Source organism: Emys orbicularis, chromosome 2 (assembly GCF_028017835.1).
Source record: "Emys orbicularis isolate rEmyOrb1 chromosome 2, rEmyOrb1.hap1, whole genome shotgun sequence".
In the NCBI taxonomy this organism is placed as follows: Eukaryota; Metazoa; Chordata; order Testudines; family Emydidae; genus Emys; species Emys orbicularis.
The window spans coordinates 237,209,453-237,235,834 of record NC_088684.1 but is presented as its reverse complement, the minus strand read 5'-3'; the positions used below and the strand labels follow the sequence as shown (position 1 = coordinate 237,235,834).

Genomic DNA, 26,382 nt, shown 5'->3' with positions numbered 1-26,382 from the left:
ATTGATCACATGTACAGAGCACATCATGTACAGGGCCGACGAGAGAGGTGGGAAGCCGGTACAAATTACTGGGGGCCCGGCTTCCCTGGCTTCCCCCCCCCCTCGTCGGCCCTGTTTAGCTGGTCCGCCCTTGCTGGGGGGCCCGAAAAAACATTTTCACCGGGGCCCGAACCCGCTCTCGGCGGCCCTGATCATGTATGACATGTAAATTCTGATAATGCTACAGCCGGAGTAATGTGCTTAAACCCAGTTAAATTTCAGAGTCAAAAAAAAGAAAAGTCTCAAATCCATCCAATCGGGTCCTTATTGAAGGCAGTGCTGGAATCCAGATGCATAAAGACATAACACAATGGCTTGAGATGATGGAATTGTTAGCAGTAGCACAGAAATAAAGAAAGATGGGTCTTAAGGCCACATGATTTATTGCTGAGTCAACCATTCAGGCCTGATCCTGCATTAGGATATGAACCCATATCCTCTTTGAAGGGTGTAACCTATGGCAGGATAGATCCCTAAAACAAGCTCAGGTGCCCATTCCAATTATTACTCTACCTCTGTCTCATCTTCCCATTCCTATACAATGTACACTTCGCTGTCTTGCCATGAGATAAAATACCCAGTTTGATACCCAATTTGCAAATATTATCCTGTCTCTGACTCCAAAATTTATCAAAACCAGTGAAAACTTTGAAAACTACAAGCAGCATAATTGTCTTGTGCCACTTTCCTTCCTGTTATTCCCAGACCTCTTGAGTTATTAATTTTTGACATTTTTAGAATGTTCTAGATTATCAGTGTATGAACTGATACTCTGACTCCTAACAGCTGAATGTTGTCACTTTTTGCTTAGCAGTTCTGAGACAATTTACATATAAGCTTAATTCTACAGAGGATATTTTACCTTATTATCTCTCTTCCACTTGACCACACTGAGGGATTTAAGGATGTAGGAGACCGTGAGTAGGGCTGGCTGGAAAATAAGAATTCCATTTTATAGTTTCAACGTTTATTTTTGTTCTGAATCAGGACAAAACTGAGACCTTCAATTTTTTTTTTTGCAAAGTAGAGCATGAGAGACAGAACAGCCAATAGCCAGGTGGTTAGGGTACTCCTCTGTGATGTAGGAACTATAGGTTCAAGTCCCTTCCCTGATTCGGAGCAAGGATTTGAACATAGGATTCCCACATCCCAGCTGAGTGCCTAATCACTGGCTATTCTGGGTGCTCTCTCTTCCTCTCATTTTCACCAGAAATCCCATTCTGGACCTAAGAAACCTTCTGGACAAAAGCTTGGTTGAAGCCAATACGTTTCCGTGAAAGGTTCTGCTTCAATGAATCTGTTTTCTGTTGAAAAATTTCTGAGCAGCTCCAGTGGTACGTTTGAACCTGGAGTAAAAAAAAAATGTTACAAAAATATTTAGCCTGAAATAGATATATTTAAGGGAATTAGGTATATTTCTTAGTCTCAATTCTCTTGTATTGTTAGTGATGGTAGTAGATTTGCAGTAGCACCTAGAGGCCACAAGCAGTATCACGACACCATACTACTAGGAGTTGTGCACACACACACACGTAACAGAAAGATAATCCCTGTCCTAAAGATTTTACAATCTCAGATTATTTGTAACAGATAGTGGTCCTCCTGAACACATGCCTTTATAATTTTAACATTATCTTTTGATATCTTAAAATGTATTAATAAAGTTGAGAAGATTCAATAGCCCTCCCCCAAAAAAATCCTTCTGGGCCTAGCATTTTTCTCCTGGCCTCATTTAATTAATTAATTAATGAACATCCCTGCACTCATCCTGTTTAGGTAGGTCTAATAGACTGCAGGGACAGAGTTTATAAGATCACAGATCTTTATGCTGCTAAGATATATTCCATAACAAGTTCTGTACATATGGAACAGCATTTAAAATGTTTCCTATGGGTCCAATTCTGTAAACATTACTGGGATAGTGCATACTTACATCTGAATGGTAGTATTTGCAAGATTGGATACTTGATCAGACATAGAATAATGACCCAGGAAGCAATTCTAAAGATCATTGTGAATCTGGCAGTTCTGAGCTCGGAGAAAGAACATAATAAACATGAGGTATAGAGCTACTCTCAATTTGTTTGAGAAATTCACTTCATTCTGCTCCCATTGACTGTAGATGATCATCACATTAACCAGTAAGGAGTTAACAGCCTATGCTAAAGCAGGTGCAGTAGCAGAAGAAGTCCTGTCATCAGTGCGAACTGTTGTAGCCTTTGGAGGACAAGAGAAGGAAATCAATAGGTCTGACTCTCTCAATAGTTAATGTCTTTTTTAATTTATGACTTTGTCTGCAGCCACAAAGACTAACATATGTTTGTCTTTTTAACAGATATACAAGTAATCTAGGAGAAGCAAAAAACCTTGGTATAAAAAAGGCTATTGCTTCTAAGCTATCTGTTGGTTTTTTGTACCTAATTATAAATGGATGTTACGGTCTTGGGTTTTGGTATGGAACTACCTTAATTCTTGATAAGAATACTGGCTATTCAATTGGGACTGTCCTGGCTGTAAGTGTCATATTTTTACATCAATGTCTTTCTACAAACTAACTTCATTGTGAAGGGATGTTGAGTATATGATATGTTGGCTATAGGCAGGGACAAGAGATATCATATGTATGGAGAATCCACAACCGCTCAGGCACTGGGTTCTTTCCATAACTTCCTGCAGAGTTGGTTGTGTTCTGTAAAATATAAGTTAAAATTAAGTTCCTTGCCCTTTTGGTTGTGAAGTTATGTTTGGATACCAGGGTAATGGGCATTAATATAAGAATTTAGATAGGCAGAAGAGAATCTTCACAACATAACTGGTTTGCTGTTGTCTTTTTTTAATGTAACAACAAAGCAGATGTAAAATTTCCCCCCATTCTTCTCAGTGAAGTGTTCACTCTGAGGTCAAATAAAGATGACTTAAATCCACCTGGTTTTGCACTTCACAGTCATAGCTGTTTCAGCTAACTTATCTAATAGAGTGAGGCAAATAGTGATTTCTTTCATGATATTAGTTTGAATTCATATAAAAATTTGTCTCTGCCATATTTGCGTCTCTTCTGTGTTTGTTTTCCATGAACATTCATGCCGTTTGTTTTACCAGCACAAATGGGCATAGAAGATGAATGTTAAATTTACTTTCCAGAAGCATTCACACCAGACACAAGGATTATAATAATTGCAGTCAGGGAACAGAAACAATACCATGCAACTATATGACCAATCACAACTAAATAACAGTAAATGAAGTTAATTGAAAATGTAATCAGATAATTTAAAATAACTAACAAATTAGAAAGCAACAGAGGGTCCTGTGGCACCTTTAAGACTAACAGAAGTATCGGGAGCATAAGCTTTCGTGGGTAAGAACCTCACTTCTTCAGATGCAAGTAATGGAAATCTCCAGAGGCAGGTATAAATCAGTGTGGAGATAACGAGGTTAGTTCAATCAGGGAGGGTGAGGTGCTCTGCTAGCAGTAGAGGTGTGAACACCAAGGGAGGAGAAACTGCTTCTGTAGTTGGATAGCCATTCACAGTCTTTGTTTAATCCTGATCTGATGGTGTCAAATTTGCAAATGAACTGGAGCTCAGCAGTTTCTCTTTGGAGTCTGGTCCTGAAGTTTTTTTGCTGTAAGATGGCTACCTTAACATCTGCTATTGTGTGGCCAGGGAGGTTAAAGTGTTCTCCTACAGGTTTTTGTATATTGCCATTCCTGATATCTGACTTGTGTCCATTTATCCTCTTGCGTAGTGACTGTCCAGTTTGGCCAATGTACATAGCAGAGGGGCATTGCTGGCACATGATGGCATATATAACATTGGTGGACGTGCAGGTGAATGAGCCGGTGATGTTGTAGCTGATCTGGTTAGGTCCTGTGATAGTGCTGCTGGTGTAGATATGTGGGCAGAGTTGGCATCGAGGTTTGTTGCATGGGTTGGTTCCTGAGTTAGAGTTGTTATGGTGCGGTGCGTGGTTGCTGGTGAGAATATGCTTAAGGTTGGCAGGTTGTCTGTGGGCGAGGACAGGCCTGCCTCCCAAGGTCTGTGAAAGTGAGGGGTCATTGTCCAGGATGGGTTGTAGATCACTGATGATGCGTTGGAGAGGTTTAAGCTGAGGGCTGTAGGTGATGGCCAGTGGAACCAACAGAACTCCACTGGCCATCACCTACAGCCCTCAGCTTAAACCTCTCCAACGCATCATCAGTGATCTACAACCCATCCTGGACAATGACCCCTCACTTTCACAGACCTTGGGAGGCAGGCCTGTCCTCGCCCACAGACAACCTGCCAACCTTAAGCATATTCTCACCAGCAACCACGCACCGCACCATAACAACTCTAACTCAGGAACCAACCCATGCAACAAACCTCGATGCCAACTCTGCCCACATATCTACACCAGCAGCACTATCACAGGACCTAACCAGATCAGCTACAACATCACCGGCTCATTCACCTGCACGTCCACCAATGTTATATATGCCATCATGTGCCAGCAATGCCCCTCTGCTATGTACATTGGCCAAACTGGACAGTCACTACGCAAGAGGATAAATGGACACAAGTCAGATATCAGGAATGGCAATATACAAAAACCTGTAGGAGAACACTTTAACCTCCCTGGCCACACAATAGCAGATGTTAAGGTAGCCATCTTACAGCAAAAAAACTTCAGGACCAGACTCCAAAGAGAAACTGCTGAGCTCCAGTTCATTTGCAAATTTGACACCATCAGATCAGGATTAAACAAAGACTGTGAATGGCTATCCAACTACAGAAGCAGTTTCTCCTCCCTTGGTGTTCACACCTCTACTGCTAGCAGAGCACCTCACCCTCCCTGATTGAACTAACCTCGTTATCTCCACACTGATTTATACCTGCCTCTGGAGATTTCCATTACTTGCATCTGAAGAAGTGAGGTTCTTACCCACGAAAGCTTATGCTCCCGATACTTCTGTTAGTCTTAAAGGTGCCACAGGACCCTCTGTTGCTTTTTACAGATTCAGACTAACACGGCTACCCCTCTGATACTTAACAAATTAGAGAAAATCATAATCTGCTCATGGATTTTCCACAAACAGAAGAGGAGGTGAAATTTGCCTAATAGATTCTTCCTCACAAAGTATGTGATCAACTGTTAGGTAGGGGGCTGTATGTACCCCTCACATCTTGTGTTTCTGTTCATTTCAAGGATATTCTATAGAATATAGTTGAAAGTTTGACTATGTGGAGTTTTTAATTGTTTGGAAAATTGAAACTCTATTTACTGCTTGCCTTAAAACTCAGTAAGGTTTATGGTGTAGTCAGCTAAAGATATGTTGGACTTTTGCAGTGTGGTTTGCAGGTTTTCTGAGTTTTCTGTAAAACTTGATCTAGCAGCGGTAAAGGCCATTCACTTTAATGAGCCAATAAATATTTTTGAATGACCTTTTTGTATTTTTTAACAATATTTGGTGTTAAAATATACTACAATAGAGACAAGTAGAATAGGAAACAAAAATAGTCCTTTCCTTTCTGTCTTATGTAGAAATTCCATAGAACTTTGCCAGAAATCCTTCTTAATTTCTATTCTTCCAGACTAGAAGGTATTGTGCTGGCATTCGAAGGTTTAAACTTAATTCTTTTGATACTTAGGAATGTCTTGTGAATGACACACCAGTCCTGGGGCTGATCCTGCGGTCTTTTCTGAGGCATAGCTCCAATGGTCATAAACGGGAGTGTTGCCTAAATCAAGACTATAGGACCAGCCTTTAATTTGGATTTGTTTTCAGTGTCGGTTTCATCTTCTTCCTCCTCTAGGTTTTCTTCTGCGTAACTTTTAGTAGTTATTGCCTGGGCACAGCAGCACCACACTTTGAAACTTTCTCTATTGCTAGAGGAGCTGCCTTTAAAGTTTTCAAGATAATTGATCAGGTATGGATCCTTCTACCCTGTCCTCATAATTGGGCTATTATCTTGTATGAGAGCACTAATGATGCCAATAGAAAAATAAAGTAGTAATAAGCAAAAAGCCATGGTAATTTCCATTGAAAAATAAAGGAGGAAAAAATTAGTGTTTGCCAAAAGGAAAAAGACCAAACTGGCTTAGAAAGAATCATTATGTTCAGGCTCTTAAAAGGAAATTACAAAGAACAGAATGCAGTTACCAAAGCAAAGTAACTATGGCAGCAAGCCTTAGATTGCAAACTACCCAATGCTAAAACGGGTGTGGTGTGGAAGATGTTTTAAATTGTAGAATAAAAATATGAAATATTCAGGCTATAATGATATCTCCCTCCCTCAATTGTGCATTTGTAAATTATTTGCTTAAATTTTATTTTTTTTTCCACTCCCCAGAAACCTACTATAGATAGTTTTTCTTCAGATGGACACAAACTCGATCACATAAAGGGAACACTTGAATTTAATAATGTACAGTTCGGTTATCCTTCAAGACCAGATGTCCAGGTAGGAGAAACACCTATTCTGTGCTGTGTTGTAATCACTGTGACTACAACTTGAAATATGGCATGTTACTTGTGTATTATGCTAAAAGAGTTGTGTGCTTTAGAGGACAGGATGGAAGCACGGCAGATTGGAGTCAGGAGGTTGATTTGAGTTCCATGCGTAGAGAGGAAACATAAAAGAAGGCATGGAGAAGAGTGTTGGAGAAGAATGTAAAAAGGGGTTGTCAGCCAATGGAATGTTTGAGCTGAGTGAGGCAAGAAAGGTGTGGCCTCTAAAAAGGACAAGAGAAGAGAGATTGGAAGGAGCAAAGTTATGCAGGGTCCTGAAGGTGAGCCCAAGGGCTTGACTGTGATGCAGGTGGCGTGCAGGAGCCAATGGAAGGACTTCAAGAGGGACTGACTGTGGTCAGAATCATGACAGTAGATGACTTTTTGCTGCAGAACACTGGACAAATTAGAGTATGTGAGGTGTCAGGAAGGGCAGGTTCCAGAGGTTGAGGTATGAGACAAGATCAGAGCCAGAATTTGCAATGGGAATGCGTGCGTTTTGAAATGTAGCAGGGATAAACCTGGCAGGATTTAGTGACAGTAGGGTGACCAGATGTCCTGATTTTATAGGGACAGTCCCAATTTGGGGGGCTTTTTCTTATATAGGCACCTATTTCCCCCCATCCCCTGTCCCGATTTTTCACACTTGCCCTCTGGTCACCCTAAGTGACAGAATCTCGTTAATTTGAGATTGTTCTACATTTTATTTTTTTAACTACCACAAGGTTTTGAAAGGTCTCACTCTGAAAATTGACTGTGGACAAACGGTGGCATTGGTTGGAAGCAGTGGATGTGGTAAGAGCACAATGGTCCAGCTGCTTCAGAGGTTTTATGATCCACAGGAAGGAGTGGTGAGTACAGCCATTCTAGAGCATAGTACTGTTTACATAGGTATTTAAATAGTAATATACAAAGAATTATAGCTATACAAGTCCTCAAGGAAAAAGGAGACAAGTGGAGCACAAAGTTGGGGATATTGTACCCAACTATAATACACAAGATTTTGGGCCAATCAGCCGCTGTTCCTCCCATCTGATGCTGGGAGATTTAACAAAAGTCTAACTTTTACAAAGTGAGCCTTACAGCCCTCAGAGAGTGGATCACTTGGAAGTTATATAAATCACTGGCAAGCTTTTTAAATAATGTAGTGTGTTTTCTGTTCTGAGCATCCTCACCCTTTACATTAGGAATTTATTGCAGATGCTGGGCTTGGATTTAGAACACCCAAACACACATTTGGCTGGTGTCCTGCATATTGGGTAGCCTACTTGCTTAACAGTGTTGTTTATAGGGTTTCCTGTGGAGGGTAGATATATCTCTTGTCTTGAATTGAAATAAATTCAGTGTCTTGAATTGAATGTCTTGAATTGAAATAAATATAATGTTTAACTATTAAATATTATTTAGGAGGGATCATCTAAATGCAGCTCTGTCCTTTGCTGGCAGATCTTTGCCAATGAGTCTGGCCCCAGATCTCAGTTTGAATCACCTGCTACCTGCTATTCAGATCTAGCTCCAGTAGATTTAGCTGGAGCGCTACTAGTAGATCAGATCTACACTCCTCTGAGGGACCTGGAGGCTCATGGTATTTAAGACAGTATGTGATGAGAGGAGAGAGAGGCTATTGTTTTTTAAGCTTAACTACTTTAGAGGTGTTCGTATGCCATGGTGATAGGGGCCATATATGTATCTAAATCGATTGAGGTAACATGACCACGTAGGAAGGTGAGGCCACTGATTATCCATACTTCAGTTACTCCATCCTTGCTGCTCACTCCAGAACCTGAACTCCTTGTCCTGGTGCTGTGAATTGGCAAGCGAGTTTTAGAGAAGTGGGTCAGGGTCCTTATAGGACAGTCTCTGGGCTTGGCCTTCTCGCAACTCTGTCCTCCAGGCCACTACGTAATGGTGATCCCCTTCATGTGTGAAATGGGAAAAAACAGCACTGTAATAAAATACAGCCAAGCACACCCCACCCCGGCTCCGGTGTCACACAGTCCTGTGAGAGTGCACGTAGAAGACCGGTGTTCATCTCAACGATTGCCTTATATCTGTCCTCTCCTATTTGCTATCCAGACAAAGAATTTTCATGGGCATTTCTGAGCACAGCTAAAGTGTAAAGTGCCAAACCTTACGTTACCTCCTCCACCATATGGATTACCTGCATAGGACTGATCTCCCATTTAAGATACATGATGGTTGTTCTTTTTCCCTTCTATCCTCCTTGCACCATGCTTCATGCAGGCCTTAGGGCGTGTGTCAGTAAACCATAATACCATATGATTGATAAGCAGAGATGGCCTCTGCTGGTTTCAAGTTTTCCTCTCCTGCAAAAATGAAAAGTATCTCCAGCCAACACTATGTAAGGGATGGTACGATTCAGATTGAGAGCCCCTTCCTCTTTCCTTTACTTTGGCCTTACTCCAGATGTGGTGCCAGCAGAGGCAAATCTCCACTTGGTGTATGGAAACATCTGGCCAAGGACTATTTCTTCACTGAAACAAAAATAAATCCTCACTTTTCTCACGAATCCTAAATCTGCCCTAACAAACTGAATGGGAAGATTTTGTCCTAAACGTTTGTAGGTTTAGAAAGATTCAAGAACAGGACTGTCTTTTTGATCTGTGTTTGTACAGCGCCTAGCACAATGGGGTCACGGTCCATGACTAGGGCTTCTATGTGCTACGGTAATACAAAATAAGAAGAAAAATAATAATATACAACCTCAGGCTCTCATAGTCTTTTTTTTTTCTTTAGATCACAGTGGATGGACATGACATAAAGTCCCTTAATCTGAGACATTACAGAGAATTCATTGGTGTGGTCAGTCAGGAACCTGTTCTGTTTGGGACAACAATTAGAAACAATATAAGATATGGTCGAGAGGATGTAACTGATGAAGAAATTGAGAATGCAGCAAAAGAAGCAAATGCTTACGATTTTATCATGGAGTTTCCTGATGTAAGTATGGTACTTAAAATAACCTGCATTCTTAGAAATGAACTGAAATAAAGTGAGATATTGAGATATGACCGTAAAATAAACCATTTTTTGTGTGTGTGACAGAAGGAATTTACATCAGTTGCAATGTTTCTCTAAATTCTCTGAAACAGACATGTAAGGAAATGGAAATAAATCCGGGCTGGGTCGGGGGAGGGATAACAAAGCTGGAAGCATGAATGACTCTGATATAAATGCATCTTAAAAGTAAGAACTATGGTTGTCTTTCCTTCAATCTCAGCCCCAAGTTGAGGGACAGCTGCCCTTCTGCAAAATCACAAAATGTGGTAACCAAAACTCAGCAATAGCTGATAAATGTAAGCAGGGAAAGGTTGATTTTTACAGCCACCTTGTGGCCAAGTGTGGAAATTGCAGCGCCATTCAAAATTTAACAGGAGTACTTGTGGCACCTTAGAGACTAACAAATTTATTAGAGCATAAGCTTTCGTGGGCTACAACCCACTTCTTCGGATGCATATAGAGTGAACCATATATTGAGGAGATATATATACACACACATACAGAGAGCATGAACAGGTGGGAGTTGTCTTACCAACTCTGAGAGGCCAATTAAGTAAGAGAAAAAAATCTTTTGAAGTGATAATCAAGATGGCTCAGTACAGACAGTTTGATAAGAAGCAAGTGTGAAAATACTTACAAGGGGAGATAGATTCAATGTTTGTAATGGCTCAGCCACTCCCAATCCCTATTTAGCCCTGAGTTGATTGTGTCTAGTTTGCATATCAATTCCAGCTCAGCAGTCTCTCGTTGGAGTCTGTTTTTGAAGTTTTTCTGTTTTAAGATAGCCACCCGCAGGTCTGTCAAAACTGGATACTCTCATAAGAAGCCAACCTTCCACACAAACTTCCTCATGGATAGACTTTACAAAAACTAGACAAGCCATTTACAAGACAAACTTTGCCTCTCTACAAAAGAAAAAGGACACTAAACTATCTAAACTGCTACATGCCACAAGGAGCCACAACAGTAGTTCCCTTAACCCACCCAGCAATATTGTTAACCTTTCCAGCTATACTCTTAGCCCAGCAGAAGAGTCTGTCCTATCTCGGGGCCTCTCCTTTTGTCCCTCCAGACCCACGAACATGATACAGTTCTGCGGTGACCTAGAATCCTACTTTCGACGTCTCCGACTCAAAGAATATTTCCAACATACCTCTGAACAGCATACTAACCCACAGAATCCCCCCTACCAGCACTACAAACAAAAGGATTCTGCGTGGACTCCTCCGGACGGTCGAAACAACAGACTGGATTTCTACATAGATTGCTTCCGTCAACGTGCAAAGGCTGAAATTGTGGATAAGCAACATCACTTGCCCCATAACCTCAGCCATGCTGAACACAACGCCATCTACAGCCTCAGAAACAACCCTGACATCATTATCAAAAAGGCTGACAAAGGAGGTGCTGTCGTCATCATGAATAAATTGGAATATGACCAAGAGGCTGCTAGACAGCTCTCTAACACCACATTCTACAGGCCATTATCCTCTGATCCCACTGAGGATTACCTAAAGAAACTACACCATCTGCTAAAAAAAACTCCCTGACAAAGCACAGGAACAAATCTGTACAGACACATGCCTAGAACCCCGACCAGGGACATTCTATTTGCTACCCAAGATCCATAAACCTGGAAATCCTGGACGCCCCATCATCTCAGGCATTGGCACCCTAACATCAGGCTTGTCTGGTTATGTGGACTCTCTCCTCAGACCCTACGCTACCAGCAGTCCTAGCTATCTTCGAGATACTACTGACTTCCTGAGGAAACTAGAATCCATCGGTGATCTTCCAGAAAACACCATCCTGGCCACTATGGACGTAGAAGCCCTCTACACCAATATTCCACACACAGATGGACTACAAGCTATCAGGAACAGTATCCCCGATAATGTCACAGCTAACCTGGTGGCTGAACTCTGTGACTTTGTCCTCACCCACAACTATTTCACATTTGGGGACAATATATACCTTCAAGTCAGCGGCACTGCTATGGGTACCCGCATGGCCCCACAGTATGCCAACATTTTTATGGCTGACTTAGAACAACGCTTCCTTAGCTCTCGTCCCCTAACGCCCCTACTCTACTTGCGCTACATTGATGACATCTTCATCATCTGGACCCATGGAAAAGAAGCCCTTGAGGAATTCCACCATGATTTCAATAATTTCCATCCCACCATCAACCTCAGCCTAGATCAATCCACACAAGCGGTCCATTTCCTGGACACTACTGTGCTAATAAGCGATGGTCACATAAATACCACCCTGTACCGGAAACCTACTGACCGCTACACTTACCTACATGCCTCCAGCTTCCATCCAGGACACACCACACGATCCATTGTCTACAGCCAAGCTCTAAGATATAACCGCATTTGCTCCAATCCCTCAGATAGAGACAAGCACCTACAAGATCTCTATCAAGCATTCTTAAAACTACAATACCCACCTGCTGAAGTGAAAAAACAGATTGACAGAGCCAGACGAGTACCCAGAAGTCACCTCCTACAAGACAGGGCCAACAAAGAAAATAACAGAACACCACTAGCTGTCACCTTCAGCCCCCAACTAAAACCTCTCCAGCGCATCATCAGAGATCTACAACCTATCCTGAAAGATGATCCTTTACTCTCACAGATCTTGGGAGACAGACCTGTCCTCGCTTACAGACAACCCCCCAACCTAAAGCAAATACTCACCAGCAACCACACATCACTGAACAAAAACACTGACCCAGGAACCTATCCTTGTAACAAAGCCCGATGCCAACTCTGTCCACATATCTATTCAAGTGACACCATCATAGGGCCTAATCACATCAGCCATACCATCGGTGGCTCGTTCACCTGCACATCTACCAATGTGATATATGCCATCATGTGCCAGCAATGCCCCTCTGCCATGTACATTGGCCAAACCGGACAGTCTCTACGCAAAAGAATTAATGGACACAAATCTGACATCAGGAATCATAATACTCAAAAACCAGTGGGAGAACACTTTAACCTGTCTGGCCATTCTTTGACAGACCTGCGGGTGGCTATCTTAAAACAGAAAAACTTCAAAAACAGACTCCAACGAGAGACTGCTGAGCTGGAATTGATATGCAAACTAGACACAATCAACTCAGGGCTAAATAGGGATTGGGAGTGGCTGAGCCATTACAAACAAAGAAGTGGGTTGTAGCCCACGAAAGCTTATGCTCTAATAAATTTGTTAGTCTCTAAGGTGCCACAAGTACTCCTGTTATTATTACAAACATTGAATCTATCTCCCCTTGTAAGTATTTTCACACTTGCTTCTTATCAAACTGTCTGTACTGAGCCATCTTGATTATCACTTCAAAAGATTTTTTTCTCTTACTTAATTGGCCTCTCAGAGTTGGTAAGACAACTCCCACCTGTTCATGCTCTCTGTATGTGTGTGTATATATATCTCCTCAATATATGGTTCACTCTATATGCATCCGAAGAAGTGGGTTGTAGCCCACGAAAGCTTATGCTCTAATAAATTTGTTAGTCTCTAAGGTGCCACAAGTACTCCTGTTATTTTTGCGGATACAGACTAACACGGCTGCTACTCTGAAACCTATTCAAAATTTGTATTTTTAGACATATAAGGTGGTGATCATGGTAGTGCTTACGGCACAAAGGCCCCAATTCAATAAGGCACTTGAGCATGTGCATGAATTCAGGCACATGAGTATCATCACTGTCAATAGAACTACTTATGTGCTTCATAGGGTGACCCGATGTCCCAATTTTATAGGGAAAGTCCCAATTTTGGGGGCTTTTTTTTTATATAGGCACCTATTACCCCCCACCCTCATCCCGATTTTTTACACTTGCTGTCTGGTCATCCTAGTGCTTCAAGTTATGCAGGTGTTTCAGTACCTGGCTGAATCAGGGCAGCAGATCTGACATGTATTTTTTTGAGGGATGCTGCGGCTGAGTGGATAATATTTGGGTCTTTCACATCAGAAACCTGTGTTCCAGTACCAGATCGAGCAGAAACTCCCTCTATTGCCCTGGGATGCCCCTCTGGTCCTGAGTACCCCATCTGAAAAAGTTCCATGACCACCTGCTTGTGGGAACGTTTTTGCTACTGAAAGTGACTTTGTGTAGATTTCATTCCAAATGGGATTTGTGTCCTGCACTCTGGGGATCAGACAATATATAACCTTAGCTTTCATTTCAGTAGGGTGCTCCCATAATACAGAATTATCTTGCTCTCACTGTGGGCCTGATCCAAAGTCCATTGAAATCAAGGTTGGGGGGTGGCGTATCTCTCCACAGACTTCAATGGACTGTGGATCAAGCTCTATTTAGTGGTTAATTGTTTAGACTGCAAAACTGATGGTGTCGCTGCTATTTTCTCAGAAATTCAATACCCTTGTAGGAGAAAGAGGAGCCCAGATGAGTGGTGGCCAGAAGCAGAGAATAGCCATAGCTCGAGCTTTGGTGCGCAACCCTAAAATTCTCTTGTTAGATGAGGCCACATCCGCCCTGGATACAGAAAGTGAGTCAGTAGTGCAAGCTGCACTGGAAAAGGTAAATGCTGGGTTATTGACACAACCTCTAGTTCCATCTTCTTGAATCAAATATATTTTCTTTCAAAGCAAGGAATAGATGAACAAGATTATTATTGTACTGCAATGACAGGGATGATTTACTCAATTACTGCCAAATGCTGCCCATTGCTCAGCAGTAACAATGCTGTAACCCCACTGGGAACAACAGTAACCACGTGGTAACTCTCACCGTGGCCCAATCCTGCAGTGAGGCTCTGTATGGGTGAGCCCTCAGTGCAAGACTGGGGTCTAAATCACGTAGATATAATGAATGTATTGTTATGTGGTTATGGGGCCCAAAAGTTGCCCTGATGCACATGCAAACCCATTGGCTACCATCAGATTGTAAATAGGGTGCAAATCATTGAGGGCAACATTTGCCCTTTGGCAAATAATTTGTCACCGTTAGAGCTTTTAGAATCAACATCTTGTCCTTTTCTTGAAAATCAATTTTAAATACACAAACATCTGAATTGGTACAATAGCTATTTCTGTACTTTCAGATCATCAGACCAATGCTAACAAAAATGCCAAATGGGGTATTAAGAAGCACTACAGTAATGTTAATCTTTTGAGTGTGTAAATATTGATTCCTTCTAGTTCATGCTTTTCATGGAGATGTGCACTGCCGAAGAAGTGTGCATTGATTATTATTCCACTGCATGTCACTCGTGCCTACTCCCTCCAGAAAACAGATCCTCAGCACTGATGAACGATTTGTCTACATGGCACTGGCAAAGTGCACCAAAGGGGTGTGATTTGTGAAGCGTGGTACAGTGCTGTGCTCTCACTGCCCTTTAAAAGGTACCTAGTTCATGTTAATATAGTCCTGTTTCAAATGGGACTACGTGAATGTGAACCAGGTACCTTTTAGGGTATGTCTACACGCAATTAAACACCTGTGAGTGGGCCTGTGTCTGCAGACTTTTGCTTGTGGGGCTCATGATGTAAAACTGAGGGTAGACATTTGGGCTTGGGCTGGATCCTGAACTCTGGGACCCTCCCCCCTCATGGGGTCCCAGAGCCTGGGTTCCAACCTGAATGTCTACACTGCAATTTTTATAGACCCACAGACTGAGCCCCATGAGTCTGAGTCAGCTGACCTGGGCCAGCCTCAGGTGAGATATTGCAGAGTAGATGTGTCCTGGGTGTCTTTATGCCACTCTGGCAGCAAAGAAGACACTTACAGAAGCCTCAGGAAGACAGTTGAGAGCTCCCACAGTTCAGGAAAACTCCTGGGAGGTGTGAGGCTAGCGTAGCCAACTTCAGGCTACCTGGACCCCTATATAGAGGCATGTTGGGGCAGGGCCAGAGCACATGTGGCTCCATCTGTTCCTCTGCAAGGAATCCGTCCCTATGAGACTGTTCCACATGGCATAACCTAAAGCAGCTCAGAGTTTAGCTTTTTTAGTTTTGAATAGAATAATTAAAGAGAGAGAGAGTCAAGAAAATCAGGAGAAGCAAAACAAGCTTTCTGATTTTGTTTAGTGTGGATGCCGGCAAGCAGGTCTCCTGTAGCTCAGCAGAGACAGAACCAGGGTACGAAAGGTTTTAGTTGTTAGTTGTGGAAAAACTCATGGATTGTCAGGATATTTTAGCAAATGAAATCAATGGGAGTAACTACAGTCACAATATGACCAATTAGAGTAAATTACGCTAAATCTCCAAGCCACAGGGGACAAAAATTACAATGTGGTTGTTTGTTTACAGGCCAGCAAAGGTCGAACCACTCTTGTAATAGCTCATCGGCTTTCCACCATTCGGACTGCAAATGTAATAGTGGCCATAGCTGATGGTGCTGTGGCTGAAGTAGGAACACATTCAGAGCTGATGGAGAAAAGGGGGTTATATTATTCACTTGCAGCAGCACAGGTACCTTACAAAGTTACTAAAGTTTTGCTGTGAAAGTCCTTGTTTGTGACATATCAACTTCATTTATTTAAAAGATAGAGCAATAAGCAGGTCACGCATACACTAGTACATGCGTTAAGTTCTTTACTCTGCCAAGAAGTGAGAGGCACAATGGTAACTAAAAGCCAAATCACCGCCTCCTGCACAAACACAAGATTGTTCTGTTCGTACATGTCACTGGGGTTTGCTCCTCCCCCCATGCCTCCCCAAACCCACAGATAGCCCAGGATGTGCTGAAATCAGGCCCCCTTCCCCACCCTCCAGCTTCCTTGTAGCACAGCTCCTTTGGCAACTGCTGTGTGTGGAATCCCAACTAAAGGGATGGATGGAAGCTTTCACAGCACAAAGGGGGTTCCAAAGAAAAGGTAACAGCCTAGTCTGTAATTCTATTGCCTAATTTTGATGTTGGATCCACACTACACACAGAATCTGTCAGAATCCAGATGCCCCCTAACTTTGCTAGACAACCGGGTGCTTGTACAATTACAGTTGTAGTGCAGGTGTGTATATACACCATTTTCCCCCACTGTTGCTCTAGCACCCAGTGCAACTTCAATGGTAGAAATGGTGCTAGTGTACTGTAGGCAGAGCACAGGCACTTTTACTACCATGTTCTCTAACCAGGGTTAAAATAGAGGCTGATCTACCTGGTTCTGTCACCGTTGCTAGCCCAACTGTGAGAGATGTGCTAGTCGTTTTGTTTAATGGAGACAAGGCCTGGACTGGCACTAAGGCTGTGACAGTGGAACAATTTTAAAGCAGGTTTTTTTCATACCATTTATGTTACCATGGTTTTAAAACCACTCCTGTTAACAACACAGTTTAAGAATGGCCAAGAGATAAAACTAGGCTGTTTTTAAGCCGTATTTTAGAAAACTCTTGAATATACTTTGAAATTTGTTTGTTTTTAAAACACAGTTTCAAGACAAGTATGGCCTGCTCTGACCCTGGAAATAGTTTTTTTAACCATATTAGTAGGAAACTTTCTTATATGCTATACTTTAGAACTGTTGTACTGTCATGGATTCTTTCATCTGTGCAATTCAGAATCAACTCACTTTGATACTCTGGGAAGATAAACTAGAAGGAAATTCAGAAGAAATTGTTTCAAAATACTAGGAATGAAATCCTCCCTCTATCAAAGTCGATAAGAGTTTTGCCACTGACTTCAATGGGGCCAGGATTTCGGCCTAAAATGGTGGAACACACCTGTATTCTCATGAGTTTTGCAAACCATTTAAAAAACAGAATTAAAACAATATGTCAAAGTATTTTTTAATGTATTGTTTGCTTACAACCTTTTGGGCCCACTTCTGAAAGAGGCAGAGCAACCTCATTTCTCATGGAAGTCAATGAAAGCTCACAGGAATAACTGCACAGGATTAGGCTCTTTGGAAGAAAGTGAGCACGGCTTCCTTAATGCTTGGCACAAAATGTTAGCTTTTTGTGTAAATATGTAGAGAACACAGAAGATGCCTGTAGCTGGATTTCAGGACGTGAGGAGTGAGAATCCAATAACTAGGAGAAATGCTCTTATGTTTCTGCCAAATAAGGGTATGAGTAGCAAATTTAGTCAGAGGACTAAATCCAAAATAGCAGTCAGGGTCTCACAGAACCTACATGACCCTGCAAATGGAAGTGGAGTCTACCTAGGGTGACCAGATAGCAAGTGTAAGAAATCGGGACAGGGGGTGGAGGGTAATAGGTGCCTATATAAGAAAAAGCCCCCAAAATCGGGACTGTCCCTATAAAATCGGGATATCTGGTCACCCTAAGTCTACCTAATGCAACTACACTGACCTTTTGGATATATTTGTGACTGAATTTATGTTGTGTTAAAGTCTATTAAAACAGAAGACCATGAAGAATCAACAGAAACTATTACCTTAAAAGCTCATGAAGAAGCGTTCCCCATCAATGGGTTGATTTCGAAAAGAGCAAGTATAAAACATGTTCCACAAAAAGAGGCTGAAGAAGAAGCTGCACCTGAAGAGGTAATGGTTTACTGGAGCTTAGTCGAGATTTTTTTGGTTTGGTTGTTTGGTTCGTGGGTCTTTGTTTTCATCCTGCAAAGCTTCAGCAGCTCAGTGGTAAACCTGCACAATTCTTCCAGAGAGATCAGAACATTTCTGAAAGGGGGTGTATATCAAAGATTATTTCAGTGGGAGTCAAGAGGACTGTGTCCTTTTCCTAAAATTGTATCACGGATTCAATGTGCAAATCACTTCACTTCTGAGTGTGTCGTTTCCTCATCTATAAAATATGGGTAATACATAACCTCCTTTGTAGAGCTTCTTTGAGATCCTTGATTGAAAGGTGCTACTGAATGTAAGTAGAAAGCATAATTATCCATGTAAAGTTTGCTGTTAAGAGTATTCCAGAGTGTTTTTAGAATGGATTTTGGCCAGTACTGTCACCTGTAGTCTTCCATTTACCTGCCTTGTTCTACTAGTCCATGGTTCTTCAACTCAACTCTTCCTGTAGGCACCATAATGCAGCTCAGCTCTCTTAAAAATGTAAAATTGAATTGTATTTGACAAAAATAAAAGATCTGATTTTAATCTGTTTTTCTTTTCCAGGAACACCTTCCCAAAGTTTCTTTCCTCAAGCTTTTTAGATTAAACAAGTCTGAGTGGCCTTTCATTGCACTGGGGACACTAGCTGCTGTTATTAGTGGAGCATGTCACCCTATCTTTTCCATCATATTTGCTAAAATTATAACAGTAAGTGGAGTACTGACTTTTCCGTAATGTAATTGTAGAAGGATGCTAGTTAAATTGACTTGATTGGTACCGTTGGCCCCATGTACACTTCAGTGAAACCAGGGTAGTTAGAATCATTTTTATACATAGTTCTTCACAAAAATTTGCTAGCATAGTTTCACCACTGTTTCTTGGGTCACTGAGCACCCAACATAAGCAGATTATAAACATGGTTTGTAAAACAATTCAGAATTTAGGAATACCATGTTTGCATCTTTCTATTTGAAAATGGTTCTGGCTAACATAGTTTCTCTGTAGTATAATAATCCTTAGTATTTATATTGCACTTTTTTCCCATTCACAAAGCACTTTATGAACATTAATGAATGAGTCCTCACAACGTATCTGTGAAGGAAGGAAGGATTATCCCCATTTTACACAAACTGAGGCAGAGAGATGTGAGTTGTCCAAAGCCACAGAGGATATGATTGTTGGAGCATGTTGTAGAACCGAGAAGCTCCCATTCCTGTAGTTTAATCATAGAATATTAGGGTTGGAAGAGACCTCAGGAGGTCATCTAGTCCAATCCCCTGCTCAAAGCAGGACCAACCCCAACTACATTATCCCAGCCAGGGCTAATCGCTGGCTCCCACCTTCTTTTCCTTTCTCTAATGTGGATGGAGAGTCTTTCTGCACTGAATAGAGTGAAGTAGGGCCTCTTGTAGTGCTCCTGTTCCTGAAAGATTATGCCTATTGGAATATCATCAAGAAAAAAGGTTTCCTGATGGCATCAGAGGGCCAACTTCTATTAGGAAGTTACTGACCAACCAGTTGCTAACAAGATTGCTTTTTTCATTCCTTCTCATTTTGACTTCAGTGCTGTGTCAGCGTTCCAAAGCCAGGGAATGGGCACAATAATTACTGCCGTCTCTGACAACAGTGCCTAGAGGTCTGAACAAAGGTAATTCTCTGTAGCCAGGCAGCAGAGGTACAGCACCATGACTATCAGGAGGGGAGCCAGTGTGAGGCAGAAAAGTCAGTGTGAGGCTTTTGAAAATTTAACCCTTAGTCCTTGTTAACTTTAACCTTGAAATATCCATTCATATAAATGCTCTCCTCTCTTCTTCCCCAAGTATGTAAGAAACTCCATTCTAGTCTCTATAGTGTTATACAGCATCTATTAATAGGCTGGCTAACAAAATACTTGGATGTTTTTCCTTCTATTTTTGCAGATCTTTTCAATAAAAGATGATCCGGAGAGGATCCGGCATGAAGCTAACATTTTCTCCATCACATTTGCTGTTATAGGTGGTGTTTGCTTTATCACTTGGTTTTTGCAGGTAAACTCTCATAATCAATAAAACAATTGGTCGGAACAGCAGTTTGCATTCTAGTAACTGCTTTAATCATCTATGGATTTAAAGTTGGTAGCTGAGGGATCATGGCATGATGGGATGGGGGAATGTCTGTCTGGTTCTCTACAGCTGTATTGTTCAGCTCTTGTTGATTTTTTTAATTTTATATTCACATCTCACCATTTTGTGCTATGCTTGTAATAAATGACTGCACTTGATGTATAAATAGCATCAGACTGCCATTTAAATTACAAGTAGTAAAAATCAAAGATATGAGGCACTACTGTTTTTTTTTTTTCTTGCAGGGATTCCTTTATGGGAGGTCGGGAGAAATCCTAACAATGAGATTAAGGCATATGGCATTTAAAGCCATGCTGCGGCAGGTTAGTGTTAAAGTTTTTCCTATAAATACACCATTTTCTCAATTGCCTTTCCTATAATAAATTGCAAATGGATTAATCCACCCTCTTTTCTCATACACAGCGCAATTTTACTGCACCACCTTTCACATGAAGTTTTAGGTATTAATTATGTGTATACTTACTCTAGCCAAAGTAGGAGAAGAACTATGCTAATTCTAACCATGATTAACCACTATTATAGCAAATTTCCTTGACCACTCTGAATAGAGATTTGTTTGACTGGAAATCATGTTAGAACCTCATTATGAAAGTATGCTACATGCTACCAAGCTAAGACCTCATTTACAGGCTAAAGACAACCACACCTAAAACAGTCATTAAATTTGGTTAAAGTTCAAGCTTGTTCTAACAACTTGGATAGGGTTTTGAATCCCATTACAATGTGATTCTGTCCCATCCATGCAATCTGGGCTATACCATGTAAGAACAGAGTTGAGTGGCAACCAAGTTTAATTGAAGTTGTTAATCGGGTGGGTGGGTGGGTGGGTGTGTGCGCACCCTGAGGTTACCACCTACTTTGTTTTAACCAAGTTAATTTTAAACCAGATGGCTTTTTTGAATGACCAAATTATATTCCTGCTTTTACCTGCTGAACCTGGTTTTCTTTGGTTGCTGTCAGATGCCCACCATCATCCTAAACATCATTTTTATTTATGTCAAGCGCATGCTTATCTTCTTTGGCCAGTGGCACTGAGCAATCAGGAGGCCCCTGGTATGAATTTTCATCTTCCTGACAGTAGCACCTGACATAAGATGCTCAGTACCTGATGCTGGCCTAAGTTAGTGCATTCAAGGAAAGGTGTGTTGAGAACCACAAAGAAAAGGAACTTCACCTCAGCTGAGAAGAATATCCGGAGCTGGCCTTACCATGAGGCAAACTGAGGCGGCCGCCTCAGATGCCAGACTGTGGGGGAGCGCCAATAGGACCCAGACTGTAGAAAATTGTGTCTGCTGCTGGTGCATATGTATTCTCTCTGCTCTAGATGCACAGAGATGGTGGAGTGCTGTGCTGGAGGAAGGAGGGCACAAGAGCCATAACAGGCAGACAGGAGAAAAGGTGAGAGGGAATAACAGAAAGCAGCAGGAGCTGCAGGGAGAGAGAGGAAGAGGAGCCTTTTATGTACCTCTCTAGCACCCCCAGGAGCCTGGACTGATTAACACCAGCTTCTCAGGGAGCTTCCTGTTTCCTTCTGCTTCCCTGAACCCACTTGAGGAGAACAGGCAGTCAACTGAAGTAGTAGGAGCCAGTTAGGCCCTTAAGATGCTGATATCTTCCCTCATCCAGGCCCTGCTATCAGCCTGCTTATTTGTCCCCTTCAACTGAGTGTTCAGAGCCACTATAGCTGGCACAGAACAGCAGTCATGAGTGAAAGAAGAAAACGCCCTGGCAACAAAAGTCAAACAGAAGACTGTGGCAGATCTGAAGTCAGCAAGATATTACTCTGTTATTCTGGACTGCACACCTGACATCAGCCATACAGAACATATGACTTTAATGGTGCGTTTTGTAACAACAACAGAACCTAGTGAAAATGTCCCTGCAATGGTGACTGTCAGAGAGCATTTTCTAGAATTTATTGACATTGATGATACTACAGGAGCTGGTATGACAAATATGCTTCTTAAAAAGCTGGAAGATACGGGAATTGCGATAGCTGACATGAGAGGTCAGGGCTACGATAATGGTGCCAACATGAGAGGAAAGAACAGAGGAGTGCAGACACGGATCCAAGAGTTAAACCCTCAAGCTTTTTTTGTCCCATGAGTTTTCAAAGATAATGGCCAATGGCTCTGCAATCACATCCGCCAACTCCTTTAGCATCCTCGCGACCACCACCACCCACCACCTCGTGGAATCCCCATCCCTAGAACAGTGCATCTCATGCCTTCCAATTGGTGGAGTCTCCTTCTTCTCCCTTACCTCAAATGTATCATCTAGTCCACTCTCCGCATTAGTACCTCTGGAGAGAACATGAAAACAGTTGCTCACCTGTATCTGCATTGCTGGTACATGGAAGCTCCTCTTTCTTCTTCTGGAGGTCACATGCTGCCAATTTTCTTCACCATCCTTCTGTCCCCACTGCGCAGCCTGCTCTGATTCTTCAGAATGTAGAAACATATCCTGACATCTGTCCAGGAAATCTTCATTTTCTCTTATGCAATGCAGGGTCGATACTTGTTTCTCCAGACCTTGAACCTTCTCTTCCAATATGGAGACCAGCTTGCACTTTGTACAGACAAAGTCACTTCTATCCTGTGGAAGAAAGACAAACATGGCACATCCTGTGCAGGTCACAAGAGCTGATCGCTCACCATCCATATTACCTTCTTTCTAATGGCTTCCTCAGCTGTTGCAGTAACTACTCAGAGAAACCTGCAAGATGAAAGCCTCAGTGGGCACTCTGCAGTCAAACTCCCTCTGTTAGCCTCTCCACTGTTCGCCGCTCAGCTGGTTCGCAGCTGACTGCCTTTTTATAACAGTCAGGCCCACTCAAGGCCCACCTGGAACAAAGCACTCCCCGTTAATGGGGCAAAAAACAAAGCAGCTCTGCCAAAGAACCTGCAGCAGTGGATTGCCCAGTATCTCCATGAGAATTTCCTGGAGATCTCTGAGGGAGATTCCCGTGAAGTGAGGGAGTCAATCAACAGCCTGTTCCGCCGCTCAGACTAGGCATGCGGTGGGAGACAAGCCTGCTTTCTGCAACCCTCCTGCCCCCAACAACTTGCTTCAGTGAGTCCCAAAATCAAGTCCACTTACCAAGGGCCTCCTCTCCTGTTTGCACTTCGCCAAGCTCCGACAGCTGTGACTGGCTAGCCTCCTCCGGGGTAGAAAAGAGCTCCTGGCTGCATGCATCTCTGACCTCCGAGTCATCCTCTGCCCCTGGGTTCCCCTCCAGCTCCACGTCCTTGTCCAAGATTTCCTCCTCCTGGCTCGGTCCACTCTCAACTGGCACACAAGTCACCGAAGTATCCACAGTGGCCTTCGCAGTGGAGGTGGGGTCGCCACCGAGTAGCGCGTCCAGCTCTTTGTAGAACCGGCAGCTCATGGGTGCAGCACCGGAGTGGTGGTTTGCCTCCCCTACGCCTTGTGGTAGGCATTCCCCAGTTCCTTCACTTTGATCCTGCACTGCAATGTGTCCCGGTCATGGCCCCTTTCTGTCATGCATTGTGAAATCTGTCCATATATATCATAATTCGTACGGCTGGAGCGCAGCTGGGACTGGACAGCCTCCTCTCCCCAAATGCTGATGAGGTCCAGCAGCTCGGCATTACTCCAAGCAGGGGATTGTCTGGTGTGTGGAGCAGGCGTGGCCACCTGGAAAGATGCGCTGCACGCATCACTGAGCAAACAGGAAGGGGACTTTCAAAATTCCAAAGTAATTTACAGGGTGGGGATGGTGGTTGGTCACCTGAGGGCAGGGCAGTAGAGTTCAAACTGATGACCAGAGAGGTGAGAACAGGCATTGTGGGACACCTCCCACAGGCCAATCGCAGTGCTGTAATCGACCACAGTGTCTACATTGGCACCTCAGTGCTGTAGCCCCAGTGCAGAAAGCTGTACACCTCTCGTCGGGGTGGGTATTTTACAGCTGCAATTGCGCAGTTTCTGTGCACTAAGTGGCTTGGCAGTGTGTACACCTCAGGAGTTACATCGCAGAAAGCTGCTTTACTCCACAGAAACTTGCCAGTGTAGACAGGGCCTAAACCTTCCATGCAAAGGCCCTATTCTCAGCCCACTGAAGTCAGTGGGAAGACACAATGGGCTTCAGGATGAGGCCCATATTTTCTAATGGCCAGCAAGTGGAAATTCTTGGCTTATGAGTGCTGAAACATGTTTTCTGCAATGCTTTTAATTTTTGGTTTTAAAAACACTTAATCTAAACTCATATTAAAACCATTTTAGCCTAACCTGAAGCCTTTTAAATCCACTTTAGCAAACAGTGTCCCAGTACAAGTGTGGAAGGGGCCATGGTGACAGAATGAAAGTACCCCAGCTAAATCTACCATCTGCATCAAAATAGTGTCCATGCAGCTATAGTAAAGTTTAGGTTAAAAAAATATTTGAATAACTAACTCTTTTATGCCTACTTATAATAATAAGTTCTCACAGAGCTGGAAGGAACCCTGAAAGGTCATTGAGTCCAGCCCCCTGCCTTCACTAGCAGGACCAAGGGCTGATTTTGCCCCAGATCCCTATGTGGCCCCCTCAAGGATTAAACTCACAACCCTGGGTTTAGTAGGCCAGTGCTCAAACCACTGAGCTATCCCTCCCCCCACTCACTGCATTCTGTATATATACAAATCAAGTTCAGCAATTAACTTATCCCAACCCCAGCCTTGAAATCAGAGACTATACCAATGCTGACAGGTCAGCTGGTTTCCTTTTGTAGCCCATAACTGATCTTCAGTTGATTAGTAACTAAAAGTCAATCTGATATATAGGGCCACCCAAGGCCCCTAAACTAGCATGACATCCATTCTGTAAAGGCTAATTGCTGACCTTCTTTACTTTCAGACTGCAGGATGCTGGGCATAAGAAGATTTATAGGGAAGGCCCCAGAGTCTGCAAGAAGAGAGGAGGCTTAGAGCATAGGACTTCAAGAAAATACAAAATCTAGGCCAGGGGTAGGCAACCTATGGCACGCGTGCTGAAGGCGGCACACAAGCTGATTTTCAGTGGCACTCACACTGCCTGGATCCTGGCCACCGGGCCAGGGAGCTCTGCATTTTAATTTAATTTTAAATGAAGTTTCTTAAACATTTTAAAAACCTTATTTACTTTACATACAACAATAGTTTAGTTATATATTATAGACTTATAGAAAAAGAGCTTCTAAAAACGTTAAAATGTATTCCTGGCACACGAAACCTTAAATTAGAGTGAATAAATGAAGACTCTGCACACACTTCTGAAAGGTTGCTGACCCCTGATCTAGGCTATCTTCAGAGTTCAGCTATTGCCTTGCTAAGAATACACAGGACCAACATTTCAAAGGGTCTTTATAACTATGTCTGATATGTGCAAGAATATAAATTTTGAATGCACAAAAAATCATAGACCATATCCTTAACAGGTGTAAATCGGCATTGCTTGACTTGAAGTAAAGGGAGCTACATCAGCCTACAATAAGTTATTATCTGGCTGCAAATGGATATTTGCATGCATAAATCAAGTAATTGCATGCACAAATTGGTTAACGTGATTTGCATGTGTAACTATCCACATTAAATAGAGAGGACGCTTTTGAACAAATAGATGTTTGTTGGTTTTTTGTTTTGTTTTTCATGTGCAAACAGACATACTCAGACACTGAAGATTTTGTTAATAATAAAGCAAGAAGGGGAGAAATGACCTTGCTCTCACTGAGTAACCTCATTTTTCTGTTTTGTTCCATAGGAAATCTCTTGGTTTGATGATAAGAAAAACAACACTGGAGCTCTGACAACAAGATTAGCCACAGAGGCAGCACAAATTCAAACAGTATGTACCGTATGTGTGTGTGAGAGAGCTTTTTGTATCTATATAACACTAACATTAAATATGGATCATTCTGCCAGGTTACTTACAACACGACACTATCTGTAAAGCTAGGGACAAGCACACTATTCAGCTGTTAGGAGGTCGGTGACCATGAGCACTGGATCATACTAGTGGAAGGAAGGAAGCAGATTAAGGGAGAGATGGACAAGACTGGGAAGAGAGAAAGCAAGGAGGCCCAGAATGTTAGGATTACTGATAAAGGTGGAGGAGAGGGGACAGATATTTAAATGGAGAGAATTAGGTTTAGAATGAAGGGACAAAGGAAACGCTAGGGAGTTGTGAGCGAGGGAGGAGGAGTAAGTGAAGCAAGTATTGTGCAGTACA

At 42.4% G+C, this 26,382-nt stretch overlaps 1 protein-coding gene across 1 annotated transcript in view; it reads left to right on the top strand.

The window, feature by feature from the left end:
* Nucleotides 1-26,382, top strand: part of LOC135874481 (ATP-binding cassette sub-family B member 5-like) — a 59,739-nt gene that overhangs the window by 12,587 nt on the left and 20,770 nt on the right. The window contains exons 7-19 of the mRNA XM_065399312.1: nucleotides 2,162-2,286; nucleotides 2,375-2,552; nucleotides 5,835-5,948; nucleotides 6,372-6,482; nucleotides 7,255-7,380; nucleotides 9,287-9,490; nucleotides 13,936-14,106; nucleotides 15,837-15,998; nucleotides 17,879-18,031; nucleotides 18,617-18,760; nucleotides 19,972-20,079; nucleotides 20,400-20,477; nucleotides 25,915-25,998. Of these exons, the coding sequence (XP_065255384.1) occupies nucleotides 2,162-2,286; nucleotides 2,375-2,552; nucleotides 5,835-5,948; nucleotides 6,372-6,482; nucleotides 7,255-7,380; nucleotides 9,287-9,490; nucleotides 13,936-14,106; nucleotides 15,837-15,998; nucleotides 17,879-18,031; nucleotides 18,617-18,760; nucleotides 19,972-20,079; nucleotides 20,400-20,477; nucleotides 25,915-25,998 (1,758 nt within the window). The remainder of the gene's footprint in view (nucleotides 1-2,161; nucleotides 2,287-2,374; nucleotides 2,553-5,834; nucleotides 5,949-6,371; nucleotides 6,483-7,254; nucleotides 7,381-9,286; nucleotides 9,491-13,935; nucleotides 14,107-15,836; nucleotides 15,999-17,878; nucleotides 18,032-18,616; nucleotides 18,761-19,971; nucleotides 20,080-20,399; nucleotides 20,478-25,914; nucleotides 25,999-26,382) is intronic.